Here is a 23,567-nt window from a genome sequence, read left to right on the forward strand (position 1 = left end):
ACAAATAATCACATGAGAAGTAGCAAAAGTTCTAACACATATAGAACATAATTAATTTCAAGACATCAATGACTCATTAGTTGCGAGACATCAGTTGATTTATTTCCATTTTTTCCAGCCCACAATGTTTTAGCACAGCAGAATAATGGTATGGAAATATCTTCTGCAACAATTTTACCAGTGAGGCTGACTACAGTGTTAAAATGAAAGTGCCCCTTAATTAAGGTTACTTTCTGGGTTTCAGGAACTCAGAAAAATTGTTGACTTGCTATAGATTTATTTAGTAATTTGTTAAGTGTCAGATAGAAACAGCATAGAATAATGAGTTAAATGAGGGCTTAATCTGATGATATAAATCAGAGATCTGTACTTGTTAAAGGCAGCAGCATGGACAAACTTTTCTTTCCAGATTTATCCTTGAAATGGTTCATGTGATTTTTCTGACTGACTAAAGCAATTATCATAGTTATCTTTTACATAAAAGGTTGATATTTAATCAGGTTGATTGGATCCAACATAAATATTATCATTCTTATTTAACTTAAACTTAACTGAATTACGTACCAATTATTTGTCTTATAGGTCATGAAAATGTAATGTAAAGTAACAGAAATATTTATCTTGAACAACTAAAAATAGCTAAAGCAGATTAAAGTACACTTAAGCCTACAGGAGAAAGAAAATACAAATAACAGTTTCAATTCGAGTCATCTACACGTGTGTAACGTAGAACTGAAGAACATTTAAAAATGTCAAGAGAGACTAGTTGCCCAAAAGCAAAGAAATGCAAACCTCAGTATTATGACTCCAAATTACAGAAAAGTATCCAATTTAAAATTTGTCGCTTCACACTTAACAGATAAAGATTGGTCTTTTTAACAATAATCAATCCATGCTTTAATAAAAACAGAAAATGCTACAGATATTCAGGCCAGGTCTATAGAGAGAGAAAAAAAAGTTAATTTTTTGTCAGGTCATTGAACCTGAAACATTGGTTGGAAGTTGTACAGGCCTGTTTTTGGGCATCCAAGTCAAGCCACAACATGCCCAAATTCAGCATTAGCCGGACAACATGGAGATAAATGTTCCCATCTCATTTAATAATTGCGGCATTGCCTTGTGTGAATCCTACACATTCTCTGTTTCTCAATGTTGTCTGTGGAGGAAAGTGGGGACTGGAGTGGGGTTCAGTTTTCATTGCCTGTAAATCATATGGATCAGGTGGCTGTACCTTCTTAAAGGCAGATGTCACTTTTGAAAGGAAAGCTACACTGAAGAAAATTGCTGCAAAATTGAAACATCAGAAAAAAAAATCACATCAGTGGAGGAAGGTTCCTGAGTGATAGATGCAATGCTGAAGGCATTAATAGTAGAGGTGGACAGAAGGACAGATCCAATGGCTCCACGGCAGTGTGTTAAGATCTGCTGGAGACTCCCAGGGCTTACAGTCAGAATGGAATGGCAGCAGGTCACCAGGGAGTTCTATTCCTGTTTCTGAAAACACTGCCACAAGAAATCTGAGATAACAAGGTGTAGAGCTGGATGAACACAGCAGGTCAAGCAGCATCGGAGGAGCAGGAAAGCTGACATTTCGGGTCTGGACCCTTATTCAGAATCTGCACAAAAAATCTAATGTGGCCTCACATGAGTTGTCAAGGGAAGTAAATGAATCTCCTCATGATATTTCCCATCTTATCATTAAATTTCTCATCCTGCTCAATGCACCCCACACCCATCATTCAGCAGTGAACCTGGCTTACAGGACCCTCACCTAACATCCAGATACTTCACCTAACCCTCACAAACTGCTTTCAGTCTCACATCTACGTCTTGCTGCCATCATATATTTCCAGGAATTCAGCCAAGGTGGGTTCGTTAGCCAAACACAATACTACACAATCATTGACATTCTACTTTCCCTCTTGCAAGATAAAGTAGAAACAAAAAGAATCAGAGCAGAATGAGAAAGGAGCAGGATGGTTGCCTCTCCTAGACTTTACTGAGCCTTTCAGTGTCATAGGGCCAGCTGTGACTGGATCCTGACTTCAAGAACTGTGGAGATCACTGAGGACAACAGAGCATTCCTGTTTTATATTTTCACCAGTCAGCTCCCATCGCACTCTCATCCTGTTATTACCCATGATACACCCCAGAAGATATTCCAATTTCTACTTTCAGGCACTAAAGAATTGCCACCTGACCACCCCAAGAAGCTGTGGGAGGTAGAGAGAGAGAGCAACTGCACATTATTAACAAAGATGTCCCATTACTCGACCTGCATTTGTAGCCTCCAGCCCAGCTCCTGATATAGACACAATGAACAGACAGTTTAGTATAGGGTTCGAATCAACATATTGTGAGTTAATGGACAAAAGTAGGCTGCAGGTAGACCGGAAATAAAAATGGTTTGTTTGCCAGCTATTGGGCGAGATTACAAATGAGATCTGCTGCAGAGGGATTTCATGAGAACCTCAGTGGGCAATGCAGAGGAAAGCACTGATAGGCATGCACACTGAGATGATGGATGCATTGGCCTGGAAAGCAAGATCCTGTCATGATCAAGGAGAATGCTGGAATTATTATAATTTGGCAGAGAGCATCTCTCTGTCTTCCCTAAGAGGATGCAGCAAATTGAGGAAATCAACAGAAAAAAACCGAGCATTATATGCCGGAATATTCCACTTTGCAATAGAAATAGTTGACAAAAATGACTTTACCTTATATTTTGGTGCATGGTCCTTTGGGCAAAGTTAGTCAAGGGCCCACCTTGTAATCTCAGGTCAGACTTTTGAGCAGTGGTGGACACATGTACACAAAGCCTGTGTGTTCCAAATTTGAGGACTGTCGCATCACATTTGGCTGCTTGAATTCAGGGTAGAACTAATTCAAAGACATTCAGTGTATGTGAGGGGCACACCTATGTACACACTTCTGCTACACTGTGTAGTGGATGCAGCGGTAGGTCTGTGTAGCACACTCAAAACAAATTTCTAGCCTATTAGCTCTGTTTTACTCTCCACAAATACTGTCAGATTTGTCAAATGTTTATAACACTTTCTGAGTTTATTCTGGTTTTCCAGTATCTATACTTTATTGCTTTTCTATGAAAACATTGGAAATTGACTTGAATATGAATTAAATGGAATGTTTTGGTCTTTTAAATGTGCCTGATATATTTTTGAGTTCTTTGGAACTTCAAAAAAGAAACTGCACAGTTTCTAATCTAGACACCTTAATTCCAATTCACTGGAAGATATCAGCATGGCCACTGTCCTATGCAGTTGAAAGAAAATGAAATTAGGTCTCAGATAATTTGTGAAACAGATTATTTAGAGGTTCTAACAGGTGCTCACTGAACATTTTTACTTTCTTACCTGAATATTCTGGCTACGTTTGTACAGACATCTTCATCATTTAGGTGCTGTTCCAGTACCACACAAAGTTCCGATAGTGCTCCACTGCTTAGGAACCTAGATCGGGAATGAGGCAAATCTGCCAAGTTTCTGAGAGTAGCAGTGACCTTTCAATGAAAAGAATAAAAATCATTCATAATTTTTGACTTTTCACAAAAGTTCAGAAATGCGAAGAATTGTGTTCTAAAAAGTTACATTGTAGCTTGCAACAGATTTTTATTAATCATTTTGCTTGACTTTTATAAGCAAAACTATGCCAAATAACATTAAATTTGCTATAAGCATGCAATTGTTTCTTACATTTTCTTAACAATGTTATTACATTTTGATAAATACAGTGTTATAACAACTGTTTACATTAGCAAGTTTTGAGAAGATTTGTAGCTCAGGTTGAGTTTCTGGATGTGAGTTTGCTCGCTGAGCTGGAAGGTTAGTTTTCAGACGTTTCGTCACCTTTTTTTTATTTGAAAAAATATACTTTATTCATAGAATGTACAAAAAATAAAACATTTATACACTTACCCAGTCATGCAAGCCACTCCGGGTTACCCGGGGGTACGTACACCAACTAAAGGAAAAGACAAAGGAGAGAAAAAAAAACAAAGCAAAGAAACCGCCCCGGCAGTCGTCACCCCGCACAGTCCCAGTTGGCCCCCTGACCAGTTGGGGAAGGCGCCAGCTGGGCCCAGTTACCAGATAGGGCCCTTTTTTCTATTCTGGACGAGGGGTTTCATACCGTGGTCTTTCCCCACCGCGCCTTGGCGGCGGCTGCCCCAGGCTTTAGTGCGTCCCTCAGCACGTAGTCCTGGACCTTGGAGTGTGCCAGTCTGCAACACTCGGTCGGGGTCAGTTCTTTCAGCTGGCAGGCCAGCAAGTTGCGGGCAGACCAAAGAGCGTCTTTCACCGCATTGATGGTCCTCCAGGCGCTGTTGATGTTGGTCTCGGTGTGCGTCCCCGGAAACAGCCCGTAGAGCACGGAGTCCCGCGTCACGGAGCTGCTCGGGACGAACCTCGACAAATACCACTGCATCCCCCTCCAGACCTCCTGCGCATAGGCACACTCCAGAAGGAGGTGATCGACAGTCTCGTCCCCCCCCACAGCCACCTCGAGGGCAGCGTGCGGTGGTGCAGAGATTCCGGGCATGCATAAAGGATCTCACTGGCAGAGCCCCTCTCACCGCCAGCCAAGCAATGTCCTTGTGCTTGTTTGAAAGTTCTGGCGATGAGGCATTCTGCCAAACAACTTTGGCAGTCTGCGTGGGAAACCACACGACGGGATCCACCCTCTCCTTTTCCCGAAGGGTCCCGAGGATACTACGTGCTGACCACTGCCTGACGGCCTTGTGGTCAAAGGTGTTTCCTTTCAAAAATTTCGCCACGAAGGACAGGTGGTACGGAACGGTCCAACTACTCGGAGCGTTCCGCGGCAACGAGGCCAGGCCCATCCTTTGCAACACCAGGGACAGGTAGAACCTCAGTAAGTATTGACACTTGGTGTTTGCATACTGAGGATCTACGCATAGCTTGATGCAGCCGCACACAAAGGTAGCCGTCAGGGCGAGGGTGGCGTTCGGTACGCCCTTTCCCCCATTTCCCAGGTCTTTGTACATGGTGTCTCTGCGGACCCGGTCCATCCTCGACCCCCAAATGAAGTGGAAGATGGCCCGGGTGACCGCAGCGGCGTAGGTCCAGGGAATAGGCCAGGCCTGCGCCACATACAACAGTACCGAAAGCCCCTCGCACCTGACAACCAGGTTCTTACCCGCGATGGAGAGGGACCGGAGCGTCCACCTGCCCAGCTTCTGCTTCAATTTGGCGATACGCTCCTCCCAAGTCTTAGTGCATGCCCCAGCTCCACCAAACCAAACACCCAGCACCTTCAGATAGTCTGTCCTGACGGTGAAGGGGATGAAGGAGCGGTCGTCCCAGTTCCCGAAGAACATGACCTCGCTCTTACCCCTATTGACTTTGGCACCCGAGGCCAGTTCAAACTGGCCACAGATGTCCAATAGTCTACTCACCGACCGACGATCGGTGCAGAAGACGGCGACATCGTCCATGTACAGGGAGGTCTTGACCTGAAGGCCTCCGCTGCCTGGGATAGTCACGCCCTTCAGGCTCACGTCCTTCCTGATGGAGGCGGCGAAGGGCTCCACACAGCACACGAACAAGGCAGGAGAGAGCGGGCAGCCCTGCCTGACTCCAGATCTAACAGGAAAACTGTCTGATTCCCATCCGTTGATCGAGACTGCGCTAACGATGTTGGCGTAGAGCAGCCAGATCCAATTGCGGATGCCCTCCCCGAACCCCAATTTGGAGAGGACGTCCCTCATGTAAGCATGAGAGACCCTGTCGAAGGCCTTCTCCTGGTCCAGGCTGACGAGGCAGGTGTCCACCCGCCTGTCCTGTACGTAGGCGATCGTATCCCTGATGAGCGCGAGGCTCTCAGCGATCTTCCTGCCCGGCACAGCACAGGTTTGGTCAGGGTGAATCACTGACTCCAGGACAGACCTGACCCGGTTGACAATGACCTTGGCCAGGATTTTGTAGTCCATGTTCAAAAGTGAAATGGGACGCCAATTCTTAATTTCTTCCCTCTCCCCCTTCCTCTTGTAAATGAGGGTGATGATGCCCTTCCTCATGGACTTGCACATTTCCCCTGCCCGAAGCGCACTATCGTAAACCTCCAGCAGGTCCTGGCCGACAAGGCCCCACAGAGCGGAATACAGCTCGACCGGTAAGCCGTCGCTTCCGGGAGTCCTATTCCTCTGCAAGGACTTGAGGGTTCTGGCCAGCTCGTCCAGGGATATCGGCCGGTCCAGCCACTCCCTCGTGCCGTCGTCTAAGACCTCCGTGACAGACGACAGGAACGACTCGGAGGCCGTGCTGTCCGTGGGCTTCGTGTCGTACAGTCCGGCATAGAAGGATCTGCTGATCCTCAAAATGTCGGGCCGAGACGACGTCACTGAGCCGTCGCCCTCCTTCAGCCGGCTAAGCACAGAGCTCTCTTTGTGCACCTTCTGAAAGAAGAAACGCGAGCACGTCTCGTCCTGCTCCACGGAGCGGACCCTGGACCGGAAGATTATCCTGGAGGCCTCCGCGGCGAAGAACGAGGCTTGCTGGCCCCTCACCTCGCGGAGGTCCTCCGTGACATCGGCCCCCATCAACTGCAGAAGGAGCAGGTTCTGCACCCTTTTCTGGAGTCGCGACAGCTTTCCCCGCCTCTCTCTTGCCTTCTGAACACCCTTGAGGACAAAGAACCTCTTGATGTTCTCCTTCACCGTCTCCCACCAGTCGCCTGGAGACTCGAAGAGGGATTTCACGGTTCTCCAACCGGCGTACTCCCTCTTAAGCTCCTCGACGTTCTCTGGGGTCAACAGAGTAGTGTTGAGCTTCCACGTCCCCTTGCCGGCCAGCTGGTCGTCCTGTAAGTGACAGTCAGCCAGCAGGAGGCAGTGGTCAGAGAAGAACACCGGCTCGACGCCGGTGGACCTGACCAAGAACGTCCGTGACACAAACAGGAAGTCTATCCTTGAGCGGATAGACCCGTCTGGCCGCGACCAGGTGTACCTCTGCTGCACTCCGTCTGCAGGGGTGCTGAAGACGTCAAGCAGCTTGGCATCCTTCACCGTGCCCATCAGGAATCTGGACGTGACGTCCAGTTGACTCCCCCCACCCGCTGTCCCCACGCCAGATTTTCCATCTGCATCAATGATGCAGTTGAAGTCTCCGCCTAGGCTGACCGGCCTGGACGTAGCCAGCAGGGGTGGAAGCCGCTGCAGGATGGCCAACCGCTCACTCCGTACCGCTGGGGTGTACACGTTGATCAGCCTCAGGGGAGCATTCCTGTAGGTGATGTCAGCCACTAGGAGGCGCCCCCCCACCACCTCCTGAATTTGAGAGATGGTGAAGTCGCGCCCCCGCAGCAGAACAGCCAGGCCCGAGGAGCGACAGTCGTTACCCCCCCGACCAGATCGAAGGCCCACAGGTCCAGGCGCCGGAACATTTCCCGTACCTGCCGAGGTGCGGTATCCCGCACTCCTGCAGAAACAGGAGGTCCGCCTTGATGGTGGTCAGGTAGGCCAACGTGGACACACATCTCGCGGTTGACTTGACGCTGCGCACATTAATGCTCGCAACTCATACCCCCATTGTGGGCAGTGACCGCAGTACCCTCCCCAAGTCCAAGGTCCAGCCCCTCCGTCTGTCCCTTCATGCCCATTGCCCGGGCTAACTGCTGGACGCTCTCCGGGCTCAGGAAACTGTCCGTGCTGCCTTCCGGGTGGCATCCCCCTGTCAGGGGTGCCGAGGCAGGAGGGTCTGGCTCCGGGTCAGGCTGGGGACGCGCTGTTTCCCCCTTCCCGCCTGGAAGTCCCGGGGGGCCCTCCAGTGCTCCAGCAGCACTTGACTGGGTGTCGGAGGGAGCCTCAGGACGCCTCCCGTCACCTGGAAGCGGAGTGCTGCTTTTCTTCCCCCTCGAGATCTTTAACTTCTGCTTCGGGTGGGCCCTCTCCGAATCCCCCTCGTCAGAGGAGCTCTTATAGCCCCCCTGTAGCTGCCTCTTCCCGCCTGATGGTTGCAGTTCCTGGGCCCGTCGACGCACCTTCCTCCTTGCTTTCCGGACCGTCGTCCACTCCCCTAGGTCGCCTGTCGCCGCCTCCATCGACTCCGGGTTGTCGGGGGGGGATCGGAGCCTGCAGGAGCGCTTTGCTGGCCTCGGGCCCATCCTGCGGGGCTGGGCCCTCCTGCACGGCCTGGCCCTCCTGCACATTAGTGGGGTCCTTGCTGGGACCTGGTGCCTTCCTCTCCTCCGGCGGGGCTGGCCCCGCATTGCCCCTGCCGGCGACCTGGGCGTAGGTGGTCCCCCGCCGCGGGCATGCCCTATAGAGGTGGCCCGCTTCCCCACAAAGGTTGCAGCTTTTCTCTTGGGGGCAATCCTTTGCAAGGTGTCCCTCCTCCCTGCAGTTCCTGCAGATGGTGGCTTTGCAGTCGGCTGCCACGTGACCTGACCTACCACAGGCATGGCAGACTTTAGGTTGCCCTGCATAGGTCAGGTAGCCCCTGCTCCTGCCGATCGCGAAGCTGGACGGTGGGTGTACGACATTCCCGTCCGTGCCCATCCTCAGCGTCACCTTGACCTGCCTCTTACTCGTCCAGATGCCAAAGGGGTCCATGATGTCAGTTAGGTCCCCTTCCACCTTCACATACCTTCCGAGGAAGGTCAGGACATCAACTGCTGACACATGCGGGTTGTACATGTGTACAGTCACCATACGGCTCCTCTGTGCCGGCATCACAAACAGCGGGACAGCGGTCAATACAGAGAGGGGGCCCTCACCTCCTTTCTCCTTGAAAACCTCCAGGAAGTGCTCACAAAGCTTGGCAGTCCTGAAGGTCACGTCGTAAAAACCTCCTCCGGGGAAATCCTGCAGGCAGTAAATGTCCGCAGCAGCGAACCCACAACAGTCCAACAGGACCCTCTTCACGAAGAAGGTGCGGTCCACAGGTGCACCTTCATCCACCTTCTTCACAGAAACACGGATGGTGTTCCGGACCCCCTGACCTGGGGCACGAGCACTTGCCGCAGCCATCGTTGCAGGTTGGCTGCTCCCCTGAACCAGCGTTAGGCCGAAGCCAGTGTTAAGATCCACTGGTCGCAAGGGTGCACAGCCAACCCGACATCCTCCTTTCACCTCCAACACAGCACTGTCCTCCTCTCGGTCCACAAGAGAGCGGGTCTTTATTTTGTTCGAGATGTAAGCTGGTTCACTGAGCTTGCCGGTTTGTTCCCAGATGTTTTGTCACCATTCTAGGTAACATCATCAGTGAGCCTCCAATGAAGTGCTGGTGTTATGCCCCGCTTTCTATTTATCTGTTTAGGTTTCCTTTGGTTGGTGATGTCATTTCCTGTGTTTGGTGATGTCATTTCCTGTTCTTTTTCTCAGGGGGTGGTAGATTGATTTGGAGTCAATGTGTTTGTTGATGGAGTTCCGGTTGGAATGCCATGCTTCTAGGAATTCTCGTGCGTGTCTCTGTTTGGCTTGTCCTAGGATGGATGTGTTGTCCCAATCAAAGTGGTGTCCTTCCTCATCTGTATGTAAGGATACAAGTGATAGTGGGTCATGTTGTTTTGTGGCTAGTTGATGTTCATGTATCCTGGTGGCTAGCTTCCTGCCTGTTTGTCCAATGTAGTGTTTGTCGCAGTTCTTGCAAGGTATTTTGTAGATGACGTTTGTTTTATTTGTTGTCTGTATAGGGTCTTTTAAGTTCATTAGCTGCTGTTTTAGTGTGTTGGTGGGTTTGTGGGCTACCCTGATGCCAAGAGGTCTGAGTAGTCTGGCAGTTATTTTGGAAATGTCTTTGATGTAGGGGAGAGTGGTTATGGTTTCTGGGCCCGTTTTGTCTGTTTGTTTGGGTTTGTTGCTGAGAAATCGGCGGACTGTGTTCATTGGGTACCCATTCTTTTTGAATATGCTGTATAGGTGATTTTCTTCTACTCTTCGTAGTTCCTCTATACTGCAGTGTGTAGTGGCTCGTTGGAATAATGTTCTAATGCAGCTTCGTTTGTGGGTGTTGGGATGGTTGCTCCTGTAGTTCAGTATTTGGTCCGTATGTGTTGTTTTCCTGTAGACGCTGGTTTGAATTCCCCATTGACTGTTCGAACAGTCAAACGAAGCTGCATTAGAACATTATTCCAATGAGCCACCACACACTGCAGCACAGAGGAACTACGAAGAGCAGCAGAAAATCACCTATACAGCATATTCAAAAAGAACGGGTACCCAATGAACACAGTCCGCCGATTTCTCAGCAACAAACCCAAACAAACAGACAAAACGGGCCCAGAAACCATAACCACTTTCCCCTACATCAAAGACATTTCCGAAATGACTGCCAGACTACTCGGACCACTTGGCATCAGGGTAGCCCACAAACCCACCAACACACTAAAACAGCAGCTAATGAACTTAAAAGACCCTATCCAGACAACAAGCAAAACGAATGTCATCTACAAAATACCTTGCAAGAGCTGTGACAAACACTACATTGGACAAACAGGCAGAAAGCTAGCCACCAGGATACATGAACATCAACTAGCCACAAAACGACATGACCCACTATCACTCGTATCCTTACATACAGATGAGGAAGGACACCACTTTGACTGGGTCAACACATCCATCCTAGGACAAGCGAAACAGAGACACGCACGAGAATTCCTAGAAGCATGGCATTCCAACCGGAACTCCATCAACAAACACATTGACTCCAAATCAATCTACCACCCCCTGAGAAAAAGAACAGGAAATGACATCACCAACACAGGAAATGACATCACCAACCCAAGGAAACCTAAACAGATAAATAGAAAGCGGGACATAACACCAGCGCTTCGTCGGAGGCTCACCGATGATGTTACCTAGAATGGTGACGAAATGTCTGAAAACTAACCTTCCAGCTCAGCAAGCAAACACATCCAGAAACTGCTTACATTTTATTTCCAACTGATCTTTCAAAACAGAGTCTCACCTTTGGTAGAATGACAAAAATAACGCCACATAATTTTGAATTTATTCTTTGGCAACATAGATAAACAGGTAGAATCTTGATCAGTAGGAGAATGAAGGGCTATGGGGAAAACGCAGGAGAATGGACATGAGGAATGTAGAATTAGCCATAATCCTATTGAATGGTAGAGTAGGCTCAAGGGTCCAAACAACTTACTCCTGTTTCTACTTCTTGTGGCCTTATGGTCCTGGATTGTGCCCTGAAACGTTGATGCTAGGTATCGAGGTAGTAAACTTGAGAAGCTAGCAGCAATCTAGAATTGCCAGTAGCCACTCTGATTTTCATATCTGGAACTCTCAACAACTAGTTTCTAAGCATCACAGGGTACAACAGGAGGACACGTGTTAACGAGGCAAATTTTGCGGTGAATAGAGGTGATACCAAGCAATAAACTCTGTTAATAGACTTCTTACTGCTTCTTAGTGAATAACTCATTTTGACATCAGAAGCTCAATCGGAAAATGCAACCACCTTGCTCTTAACATCAAGGTTCTCAAGCGATTCTCCCAGATTTCACAGCATAGCAATGCCATTCAGGGACCTATAAGATTCTGACCAAGGCTGCTCAGTGCAGCAAGATGAAATTCAAGTTTGATAACTCACATCAAGTTATGAGGCAACTGATCTTGTGTAAATACAAGTTGTAGCCAGCAAGTATTTATTTGATTTTGCAGAGCCTCATCAAAATACAATCTATATTTAAATTGAATCCTCTTTTACAGTTCCAAGTGTGTGCATGTTATCCATTTCAGCATCCTAGTTTGATTCTCATTTTCAACCTACACCTCTGACAGTAGCAGTGTTAAAAAGGCAGCTAAACGTATATATATCCCTCTTTAGCAATGCACAGAAACTGGGTCCCTCATCAACCCGGGGTAAGCTCCAATGGAACTGAAAGAAGGATTAGCCACAGATATGCAATGACAAGGGTTATAGCCATGTGGACATTCCCTGGAATTCATGAACCAAATTCCAAGCTATGGGCAAACTGTTCCAATGTTTTGTTCTTACCTCAGTTAAGTTGAAGAGTGTGAAATTAAGTCATAACAAAAATCCTGTACTGGAGATGAAAAGTGAAATGATTCTAGAATGGACACCATAAGTGGACTAATGTCTAAGTATATAACATTTCCAGCAATTCCTACAAACAACTGTTTTGAAGTCCTTTGGATCTATCCAGTAAGATTGAGAAGGAAACCCAATGTTTGGGAACCTCAAGGTCACCATGAATTTTATCCATGTTTGCACCTGAGGAGAACACTAGTTTTGCTGAAAACCTTTTACACAACACAGGAGTCAGTAGTTGCAGAGATACCCAAAACTTAGCTGACGTAGAAAGTAAGTATTCTGAGTATCTCCGGTCTGTCTCACCAGTAGGCACTGCCAACCTTAGTAGCTCCCAACTAATGAAGTGGTGAACCACAATGGTCCATCTGCTTCAATGAGTGTCTGTAGCTCAGAGCTCCTCTACTCTACGTATGGATAGAATTCACCTTATTAGTCAAACAAAACAAAACCCAAAAAGACATGAAAAGATAGAAAGATGCAAAACCTTCAATTGGAAAGTCAGGAGTCAATTGTCAGGATCATGAGCATATTATTGAGAGATGACTTGCAGCTGGTTGATTATGTCTGGAAGACAACTGTGATCATAGGATCATAGCATCATATAGTTTAAAAGAGGCCCTTCAGCCCATCAAGTCCATATCTCCAAAAGTATTACTACCTACACTAGTTTAACTCCCCACTAGGTTCATATCCTTTAATGTTATAAGAACATAAGAATGAGGAGCAGAAGTAGGCTATCTGCCTCTCCATTCAATAAGATCATGGCTGATCTTTTTGAGATTTGGCTCGACATACCCACCTGCACACCATAACCCTTAATTCCTTTACTGTTCAAAAATTTATCTAGTTCTGCCTTAAAAACATTCAGCGAGGTAGTTTCAACTGCTTCACTGGGCAGGGAATTTCACAGATTCATAAACCTTTGGGTGAAGAGGTTCCTCCTGACCTCTGCTTCTCCTTATTTTGAGGCTATGCCCCCTAGTCCTAGTTTCACCTGCTAGTGGATACAACCTCCCTGCCTCCACCTTATCCACCTTATCTATTCCCTTCATAATCTTATATGTTTCTATAAGATCTCCCCTCATTCTTCTGAATTCCAATGAGTATAATCCCAGCCTACTCGGTCTCTCCTCATAATCCAACTCTCTCAACTCTGGAATCAACCAAGTAAATTTCCTCTGCACCCCCTCCAGTGCTAGTATATCCTTCCTCAAGTAAGGAGACCAAAACTGCACACAGTACTCCAGGTGTGGCCTTACCAGGACCCTATTCAGTTGCAGCATAGCCTCCCTGTTTTTAATCTCCATCCCTCTAGCAATGACAGACAAAATTCCATTGGCCCTTTTAATTACCTACTGCACCTGCAATACTACTTTTAGCAATTAATGCACAAGGACACCTAAGTCCCTCTGTACAGCAGCGCACTGCAATTTTTTACCATTTCAAATATAGTCCATTTTGCTGTTATTCTTACCAAAATGGACGACCTTGCACTTATCAACACTTATGAGGTGGAACTTGATAGACAAATGTATACATTATTTCACACCAGTACAGAAATTGGTTTGACCACTGGCGTCCAGGAAGACAAATGTTGTGCCCTGTTACCATTAGCAGCATTGACATTGTGATACTGGAAGTTGTGGATGCCTAAGCTCCAGAACTGCATGCAAGCAGCCACTTAATGTTAAAATCAAAAACGTGCATCACAAAAGCTATGTTATGTGGATCAACAACAATCTGACTGTGAACATCAAATTTGAGTGTACCACACCTGCTCCTCAGTGCACTCCGCTACAATGTTAAAACATGGACAACATTTACTAGGTAAGAAAAAAGGCGACACAATTTCCACCTTCACTGTCTCAAACATATTCACAGCATTTATTGGCTGGAAGAGGTTACCGACACAGAGGTCCTCGAGTGTGCAAATTCTGTTGGCATCCACTCGTTGCAAAGCCACCGACATGTATATTGACTCAACCAAGTTCACTGGATACATGATGGCAATACAACCAAAGACCTTTGCATGGAGAACTAGTCATGTTATCACCTGCATCTAGGTGTTCATACCTGCAACTAAAATATGAAGTTGGTAGACATTAACACTGATAATGGGGGCCACAACTTCCGGAGGCTGACTGTTTGGACTAGCATTGAAAGAGGTACGTCGAAAGGAAAAGCACTGCTGGCCAGAGAAACTAGTGACCAGCAAATCATGTACCTTCTCAGCCTACTGTCTTCCTCTTACAAATGCAGCAGAAACTGCCATTCTACAATTGGGCTCATGAGTCAAATGAAACATTGCTTAACACTGAGTTGCTCAACATGGTACAACCTATTCTTCACAACACCGCAACAAATGACTTTACAGCTAGAGTCAGTCTCATAACCAATGGCTGACAAGTTTTGGGTCATTCTAGTAAGAACATGAGATCAGACCAAGGTTAATTAAAACAAGTAAACCTCTGGTTATAATCCACACTTAGAGATCAAGTGTAAAATATTTTTGTTATTCTCTTTATTATGGGGTGTAGACGATGCACATTTCATTGTTATTTGATGTTGACAGCTCTATCATTTGTCTTATGTAGGTAAAATCACTTACTGGTTTAAAGCCTGTATTTCAGTCTGGCAGGAGCACATAGTCAATCCATGTTTGAAGAAAGGAGAATCATATGGTGACACATGCTACATTCCAGTAATGCAAATGCAAAGAGTAATGGTTGTCAGTCATAATACTAATTAACAAATTCATGCTTATTCAGATATAGAGCAGAAAAAAATGTACTCAGGGTTGTGAAGTTCACCTCTTGGTTATGTTGTTACTTCTCTCGCCTCTTCAGTTGAAGCTGACACTTTTCTTTGTTCCTTTCTTACTTCCTTTCATCTTCCATCGAAATGTACTAATCTCAGCCTTCTCTCTCGCTCTCTCTCTCTGTCTCTCCCCAAAATTATTACTCATGCCTTCTGCTTCCCTGTCTCCTTTGCATTAATCTGAGCAGATTGCATTATATGTGCAAATTAAATCGCAACTGAGCATATTGCTGGTCGTGCTGACCAAGGCTGCTCCTCACCATGGTGGCAAACCTAACCTATTATCATGAAAAATAGAGGTCTATAGGATCTAATTAGTCCAATGTAGTAGAGTCAAACCAATTACTGGGCTAATTAGAAGAAACTTTGTATTCAACAAAAAGTAGTTTATTGCAATTTAGCAACAAGTTACAGATTGGTATGGTAGACATTATTACAGAGCCTGTGAGGAGGATATATATGTTAGATCTTATTCTCCCAAAACCCTAAGCTGTTTTGCCCAACAAGTCCACATGACATCATCACAGTGGGTGATATTGAAGGCTCTTCCTAGTATTAAATCTTTCAGAACCTTATACCATCATGCAACACTTTTACCCCAAGCTTTTTATCATTATTTATATTATACATTTTATAATTCTAACTGCACAGTTTCAGATGGTCTGGAGGTTTAACTATTCAACCAGAACTTCCATATGTTCTTGTTATGTTTGGAAGACTGTTAGTTCTCTGGGTTCAATGCTGTTGACTTTGATTTGTTTCCTGACAATTTGAGGTTGGAAAGTCCCTTGTATTTCCTGCTGAAACAAATCGTGTCCAGTTTCTTTGATCAACCATGGCTCACTAGCTGATAACGGAGTGACATTGCTCAAATATCAAGCTCGAAATTCATGAGATCACCATTGACATAAATATTTATTGGCAAAAAGCTGCCACCGGATTACCTATTTCCCCTACATTTTCTTCTGCTGTGGATATACCATAGATGGTTCTATCTCATTAACCTCTTTGTGTAGGCAGCAGCTTGAATTTTTGCTTTTCTGAAACTGTATCCTGCTTCAGCACATTTTCTGAAAGTTACCTACCATGTGAGACAAAGTGTTCACTTTTAATAACTGGTCATTGGATGTGAAGCTTTGTCCCACTGTACTAACAAAGACTTTTAGATTCCCATGTCTGTTCTACTCATTGTATTAGTTTGTCAATTGTGTCTTTTATGGTTTTGCATTTAAGAAATTATTGAATTATGCTGATTTCCAGTAGCAAGATTGATTTTCCCCTCTTAGGATTGATCTATGTTGCTTCCAGACCTTTGCTTCACACTACATTTGAATAGCTTTCTCTAGGATCAAGTCTTCTTTGCCTGTAATAAATCTGATAAGGATTCATCAGCAATTGTGACGCTTAATTCTGCCTTTAAATCACTGTATCTGAATTTTTCCATTCATCTGGAGATAATTAATAAAATTATCTATTGATCCCCTCGATGTTGAACTCTTCTAATAAAAGTTGCTCTTTCAAAATTTTTATCTGTTCTGAGCTTAAAGTAAAGCTCTCAGTGCTTCTTCAAGGGTATGTTGCCTGTTTTATTGTTCTTTAAGCTATAACACGGTCAGCCATATTCCCAATTATTTAAAATTGGCAGTTGATTAGCTCAGTTGCTTGGATGCCTAGCTTGCACTGCAAAGTGAGGGCAACAGTGCGGGTTTAATTCTCACATCAGCTGAATTTCTCATGAAGGACTCTCATTCTCAATGTTTTGCCTTGTCTGAGGCATGGTGATCCTCAGGTTAAACCACTACCAGTCATCTCTCCCTTATGAGAAGGACGCCCTAAGATAAAGTAGAACTATGGCAATTTTACCTTCAGATAGAAATATATTTGCTTGTTCAGCATCTCATTAAGTATCTAATTTGATAACTATTCTGTATTCTAAGAATTGTTTTCTCCAAGATGTCAACTTCAGTGTTTTATTTGGTCCAACTCTGAAATTAAAATTTTCCTGGCAATATTATTTCTGATGCTAGGACTTCTTAATGTAATTACTTATTTTCCTTGCTCAAAAGGCAATAGTGATAGCATTGTTGATGTTTTGAGCTGCTGTAGTAGAAAGTTTTCTCATCAAAATAGAGGATTTCTGCCTTCTCACACCTGGTTTTACCAAGTGGCCCATGGTATTTATGGACTTTTTTTCTGGATGATTCCCACTTTTTGTGATTTCAATAAATGCCTTGCAACTTTCATGCATTTTAATGAAGGAATTATCATCTTTTTTATGACCTTACTAAAGTCTCCTAAGTTTTTCCACCATTGGGCCTGGGCTGCAAATTTGTCCTATTTGTGCTTTAATTCAGGTTTTGCAATATCTCGGATCTGCAAATTTTAAAAAATCGTTTTTGTGGCCCTTGATTCTCTTTGCTTCAGCCATACCTTCTGGTGCCCTCTGCCCCCACCCTATGGTGGTGCCTCTGAGAGATAGGATTTATGATCACTTGGATAGGCACGGTTTGATTCGTGATAGTCAGCATTGATTTGTGAGGGGTAGATCATGCCTCACATACCTGATTGAATTCTTTGAAGAGGTGACCAGACATGTGGATGAAGGTAGACCAGTGGATGTAGTACACAAGAATTTAAGTAAGGCTAAAACAAATTTGCTGGAAAAGCTCAGCAGGTCTAGCAGCATCTGTGAAGGAGAAAACAGAGTTAATGTTTTGGGTCCGGTGACCCTTCCTTAGAACTGATGGTGGCTGGGAAAACGTCAGCTCATATGCATAAAATAGGGAGATGGGTGGGGTAGGGAGTAAACAATAGGATAAAGCCCAAAGAGAGAGAAAGACAGTTGGACAGACAAAGGAGCTGTTAACGATCAGGCTGGGAGAGTGAATAGTTGTTATTGGGGACTGTTAGTGACTAACAACGGGGGGGGTCTAATGGCAGGCTATGTGGTAACAAGGACTGGTGTGTGGGCTGGGGGACTGGGACATAGGAGAGTTTAGGCTCTAAAATTATTGAACTCAATATTGAGTCTGGAGGGCTGTACGGTCCCTAAGCGGAAAATGCGGTGTTGTTCGTCCAGCTTGCGTTGGGCCACACTGGAACACTGCAGCAAGCCAGAGGCAGAGATGTTGGTCAGGGTGCATTGAAGTGGCAGGCAACAGGTAGTTCAGGATCTTTTTTGTGAGCAGAATGTAGATGTTCTACGAAGCGGTTGCCAAGTCTACACTTTGTTTCCCCAATGTAGAGGAGACCACATTGTGATCAGCCAATGCAGTACAGAAGATTCTGGGAATTGCAGGTGAAGTTTTGCTTCACCTGGAAGGCATGTTTGGGCCCTTGGATACTAGGGAGGGAAGAGGTAAATGGGCAGGTGTTGCACCTTCAGCGGTTATAGAGGAAAGTGCTGTAGGGCTGTGGGGAGGTGTTGGGGATGAAGGAAGTGTAGACCAGGGTGTCCTGGAGGCATTTGATAAGGTTCCCCATGGGAGGTTCATGCAGAAACTAAGGAGGTATGGGGTGAGGGGAAATAGAACATAGAACATAGAACAGTACAGCACAGAACAGGCCCTTCAGCCCACAATGTTGTGCCGACCGTTGATCCTCATGTATGCACCCTTAAATTTCTGTGACCATATACATGTCCAGCATTCTCTTAAGTGACCCCAATGACCTTGCTTCCACAACTGCTGCTGGCAACGCATTCCATGCTCTCACAACTCTCTGCGTAAAGAACCTGCCTCTGACATCCCCTCTATACTTTCCACCAACCAGCTTAAAACTATGACCCCTCGTGCTAGCCATTTCTGCCCTGGGAAATAGTCTCTGGCTATCAACTCTATCTATGCCGCTCATTATCTTGTATACCTCAATTAGGTCCCCTCTCCTCCTCCTTTTCTCCAATGAAAAGAGACCGAGCTCAGTCAACCTCTCTTCATAAGATAAGCCCTCCAGTCCAGGCAGCATCCTGGTAAACCTCCTCTGAACCCTCTCCAAAGCATCCACATCTTTCCTATAATACGGCGACCAGAACTGGACGCAGTATTCCAAGTGCGGTCTAACCAAAGTTTTATAGAGCTGCAACAAGATCTCACGATTCTTAAACTCAATCCCCCTGTTAATGAAAGCCAAAACACCATATGCTTTCTTAACAACCCTGTCCACTTGGGTGGCCATTTTAAGGGATCTATGTATCTGCACACCAAGATCCTTCTGTTCCTCCACGCGGCCAAGAATCCTATCCTTAATCCTGTACTCAGCTTTCAAATTCGACCTTCCAAAATGCATCACCTCGCATTTATCCAGGTTGAACTCCATCTGCCACCTCTCAGCCCATCTCTGCATCCTGTCAATGTCCCACTGCAGCCTACAACAGCCCTCTACACTGTCAACGACACCTCCGACCTTTGTGTCGTCTGCAAACTTGCTGACCCATCCTTCAATCCCCTCGTCCAAGTCATTAATAAAAATTACAAACAGTAGAGGCCCAAGGACAGAGCCCTGTGGAACTCCACTCACCACTGACTTCCAGGCAGAATATTTTCCTTCTACTACCACTCGCTGTCTTCTGTTGGCCAGCCAATTCTGTATCCAAGCAGCTAAGTTTCCCTGTATCCCATTCCTCCTGACCTTCTGAATGAGCCTACCATGGGGAACCTTATCAAATGCCTTACTGAAGTCCATATACACCACATCCACAGCTCGACCCTCATCAACGTTTCTAGTCACATCCTCAAAAAATTCGATAAGGTTTGTAAGGCATGACCTACCCCTCACAAAGCCGTGTTGACGGTATTTGATCAAGCCATGCTCTTCCAGATGGTCATAAATCTTATCCCTCAGAATCCTTTCTAACACCTTGCAGACGACAGACGTGAGACTTACTGGTCTATAATTGCCGGGGATTTCCCTATTTCCTTTCTTGAAGAGAGGAATTACATTTGCCTCTCTCCAGTCCTCAGGTACGACTCCAGTGGAGAGCGAGGATGCAAAGTTCTTCGCAAGTGGCGAAGCAATTGCATTTCTCGCTTCCCAAAGCAGCCGAGGACAAATCTGATCCGGGCCTGGCGACTTGTCAATCTTGATGTTTGACAAAATTTTCAGCACATCAGCTTCGTCTATCTCAATCCATTCCAGCATGCACACCTGCTCTTCAAAGGTTTCATTCACTACAAAGTTCGTTTCTTTCGTAAAGACAGAAGCAAAAAACTCATTTAGGGCTTCCCCTACCTCCTCAGGCTCCACACACAAGTTCCCTATGCTATCCCTGATCGGCCCTACTCTTTCTTTGATCATTCTCTTATTCCTCACATAAATGTAAAATGCCTTTGTGTTTTCCCGGATTCCTTCTGCCAAGCCTTTCTCGTGCCCCCTCCTGGCTCTCCTCAGATCATTTTTGAGCTCCTTCCTTGCCTGCATGTAATTCTCTCTAGCTGAACTTGACCCTAGCTTCCTCCACCTTATGTAAGCTACCTTCTTCCTTTTCACTAGAAGCTCCACCGCTCTCGTCATCCAAGGTTCCTTAATCTTACCCCTTCTTGCCTGTCTCAGAGGGACATATTTACTCATCACTCCCAACAACTGTTCCTTAAACCGTCTCCGTGTCAGTTTGAATTCAGAATCGGTTGACTCTTAGAAGACAAACAGTGGTAGCAGATGGGAAATACTCAACATGGTGCTCAGTTACAAATAGTGTACCACAAGGATCAGTTCTGGGTCCTCTTCTATTTGTGATTTTTGTAAATGATTTGGATGTAGAAGTGGAAGGGTAGATTATTAAATTTGTGGATGATACAAAGGTGGGTCAATTGTAGGTAGTGTGGGGGGCTGTTCTAGGTTACAAAGGGGAAGTTGATAAGATGCAGAGCTGAGTTGAGAAGTGGCAGATGGATTTGGGGTTCATGTCCACAGTCCCCTGAAAACTGCCACCCAGGTGGACAGAGTTGTTAAGAAGGCGTTATGGTGTGTTCGTTTTCATTAATAGAGAGAGTGAGTTCAAGAGCTGTCAGGTTGTGCTCCAGCTATACAAAACACTGGTTCATCCACATCTGGAATATTGTGTCCTATTCTGGTCACCTCATTACAAGAAAGATGTGGAAGCGTTGAAAAAGGTGCAGAGGAGATTTACCAGAATGTTGCGTGGAATGGAGGGAACATCTTACAAGGAAAGGTTGAGAGCGCTAAGGCTTATCTCTTCAGAACGACGAAGGATGAGAGGTGACTTGATAGAGGTGTACAAAATAATCAGAGGTATAGATAGAGTGGACAGCCAGAGACTTTTTCCTAGGGTGGAGGTGGCTATCATGAGGGGTTATAGTTTTACAGTGAGTGGAGGTAGGTATAGGGGAGATATCAGAGGTAGGTTCTTTACGCAGAGATTGGTCAGGGCATGGAATGCCTTGCCAGAGAGGGTAGTGGAGTCGGCCTCATTAGGACCCTATTAGATAGGCATATGAATGATGTATAAGATAGGGCTGGAGGTGAGATAGACCTTAGGTTTAGGGTAAAAGTACAGCACAACAATGCGGGCCGAAGGGCCTGTATTGTGCTACACTGTTCTATGTTCTATGTTATTGACTTTGTAGCCCTAGTAGGTCAGTTGGACGTGCCTGGAACACATGTTTTTTTCCTTCTAAGACGTATAGCCACCTGAGAGAAATGTTTAAGGACTATGTTCAAATTCTCTAAGTGCTCCTTACTGGTCTTCCCTGTTATTAGTATGTCATCGAGATAAATGGCAACCCAAGGCAGAGCTTGTAAAATGTTTTACATCATCCACTGAAAAATGGCATAAGCTGATCATACCCCAAATGGCAGTCTCGTATATTGGTGCAAACCCTGTAGAGAATTAATTGTCATATACTTTTGGAAATCTTCATCCAACTGCAATTGCAAGTATGCATAGCTCATGTTCAGCTTCATGAAGGACAGCCCCCTTGTCAGCTTTGTGTATAAATCCTCAATGCGAGGGATCCCTACGAAGGCAAACCAACCCATTGGGCTTCACAATCCGTACGGCCAGTGCTGCCCATTCCGCAAACTGGACTGATTTGATGATTCCTTCGATTTCTAGCCTTCTGATTTCTTCCTCTATTTTTGCCTGTAAGTCAAACGGCACTGGGCAGGCCTTGCAGAATCGTGCAATTGCTTCCTGATCAATATACAAGGTGGCCTTGGCACCTTTGATAGTCCTGAGATCTTCCTGAAAAACTTCGGGGTATTAAATTAGGGCTTCACTCAGACAGACATTTTCTAATTAAAAAATGTTGAGACAATAAAGGTGAATCTTCCCCAACCAATTTCGTCCCATCAAACGTGGGCCTGAGCCTTTTACTATAATCAGTGGTAAATGAACCAGCTGCTTCTCGTAAGAGATCAGAACTAAAGTTGTACCCGTAATCAGTAAAGGTTCCCTGATATAGGGTCTCATTCTGGCCAATGTCTAACTCAAGCTTAAACTTAAGCCACGTTGGTATTGACCTATATTAGATTCGGGTGATTATTTATGCAGATGTTTATTTTGATTGGTTCTGATTTGGATGTTGCTGAGCAAGTTAACTGTTTCAACCCAGATTGGGCGAACCTTCCAGGGTGTGCACTGTCCAATGAATTTTCCTACTCAATTTAGATCTGGTGGGATTCTTTTGCTGTCTCAAGTCTGCAAATCGGCAGCAACTACAATATAACAAAGTGTGAAGCTGGATGAACACAGCAGGCCAAGCAGCATCTCAGGAGCACAAAAGCTGACATTTCGGGCCTAGACCCTTCATCAGAGAGGGGGATGGGGAGAGGTTTCTGGAATAAATAGGGAGAGAGGGGGAGGCGGCCCGAAGATGGAGAGAAAAGAAGATAGGTGGAGAGGAGAGTATAGGTGGGGAGGTAGGGAGGGGATAGGTCAGTCCAGGGAAGACAGACAGGTCAAGGAGGTGGGATGAGGTTAGTAGGTAGGAAATGGAGGTGTGGCTTGGGGTGGGTGGAAGGGATGGGTGAGAGGAAGAACAGGTTAGGGAGGCGGAGACAGGCTGGGCTGGTTGTGTGATGCAGTGTGGGGAGGAGACGAACTGGGCTGGTTTTGGGATGCGGTGGGGGAAGGGGAGATTTTGAAGCTTGTGAAGTCCACATTGATACCATCGGGCTGCAGGGTTCCTAAGCAGAGATTCTCCAGCATCTGCAGTTCCCATTATCTCAGTAACTACAATAGCTTGCTGGCTGGATCCTGAAGAAAATATTAACCATTTGGCCGAGGCTTGGTTTTCTATTAGGCTTTTGCTGTGGACTGATCTGGTGTCCCCCTGTTCAAGGTATGTCCTGAGTGAGGCTATGCAATTGCCTTTACTGAAATGGTGTTACCCAAGCTCAGTCGAACAGGCGAGGGTGTCTACCTCCATCAGAATACCCTGCAACTCATAGTCCACTTGCTGCATTTTTCGATGATAAAGTAACTTGTTCTGACTGTTTGAAGTCCAGTTGGGCTTCTGCTGGTGGGCGGTTTTGTATGGTTACATCATTAATTACATACCAAATGGTCTCTCAGCATCCAATTAAGCATTAAACTAGTCACATGCCTCGGTCAAAGGTTATTTGCAGGTGCAGATGGTAATCAGGGATTAGCCGATGTTTGAAATAGGAAGGAAAACGTCAACTTAGTGGATTGTTGTAAATGTGCATGTTCCTGAGCACGGGTAAAAAATAGTGAACTCAAGC

General features: G+C 45.6%; 1 protein-coding gene across 3 annotated transcripts in view; it reads right to left on the reverse strand.

The window, feature by feature from the left end:
- The window catches only part of armc2 (armadillo repeat containing 2), a 169,463-nt gene that overhangs the window by 39,434 nt on the left and 106,462 nt on the right, over positions 1–23,567 (reverse strand). For all 3 annotated transcript variants that reach the window (XM_048530320.2, XM_048530322.1, XM_059645236.1), the window contains one exon: positions 3,375–3,520. In XM_048530320.2, coding sequence (XP_048386277.1) covers positions 3,375–3,520 — 146 coding nt within the window. The remainder of the gene's footprint in view (positions 1–3,374; positions 3,521–23,567) is intronic.

The sequence above is a fragment of the Stegostoma tigrinum genome, chromosome 4 (assembly GCF_030684315.1).
Source record: "Stegostoma tigrinum isolate sSteTig4 chromosome 4, sSteTig4.hap1, whole genome shotgun sequence".
NCBI classification, from domain to species: Eukaryota; Metazoa; Chordata; class Chondrichthyes; order Orectolobiformes; family Stegostomatidae; genus Stegostoma; species Stegostoma tigrinum.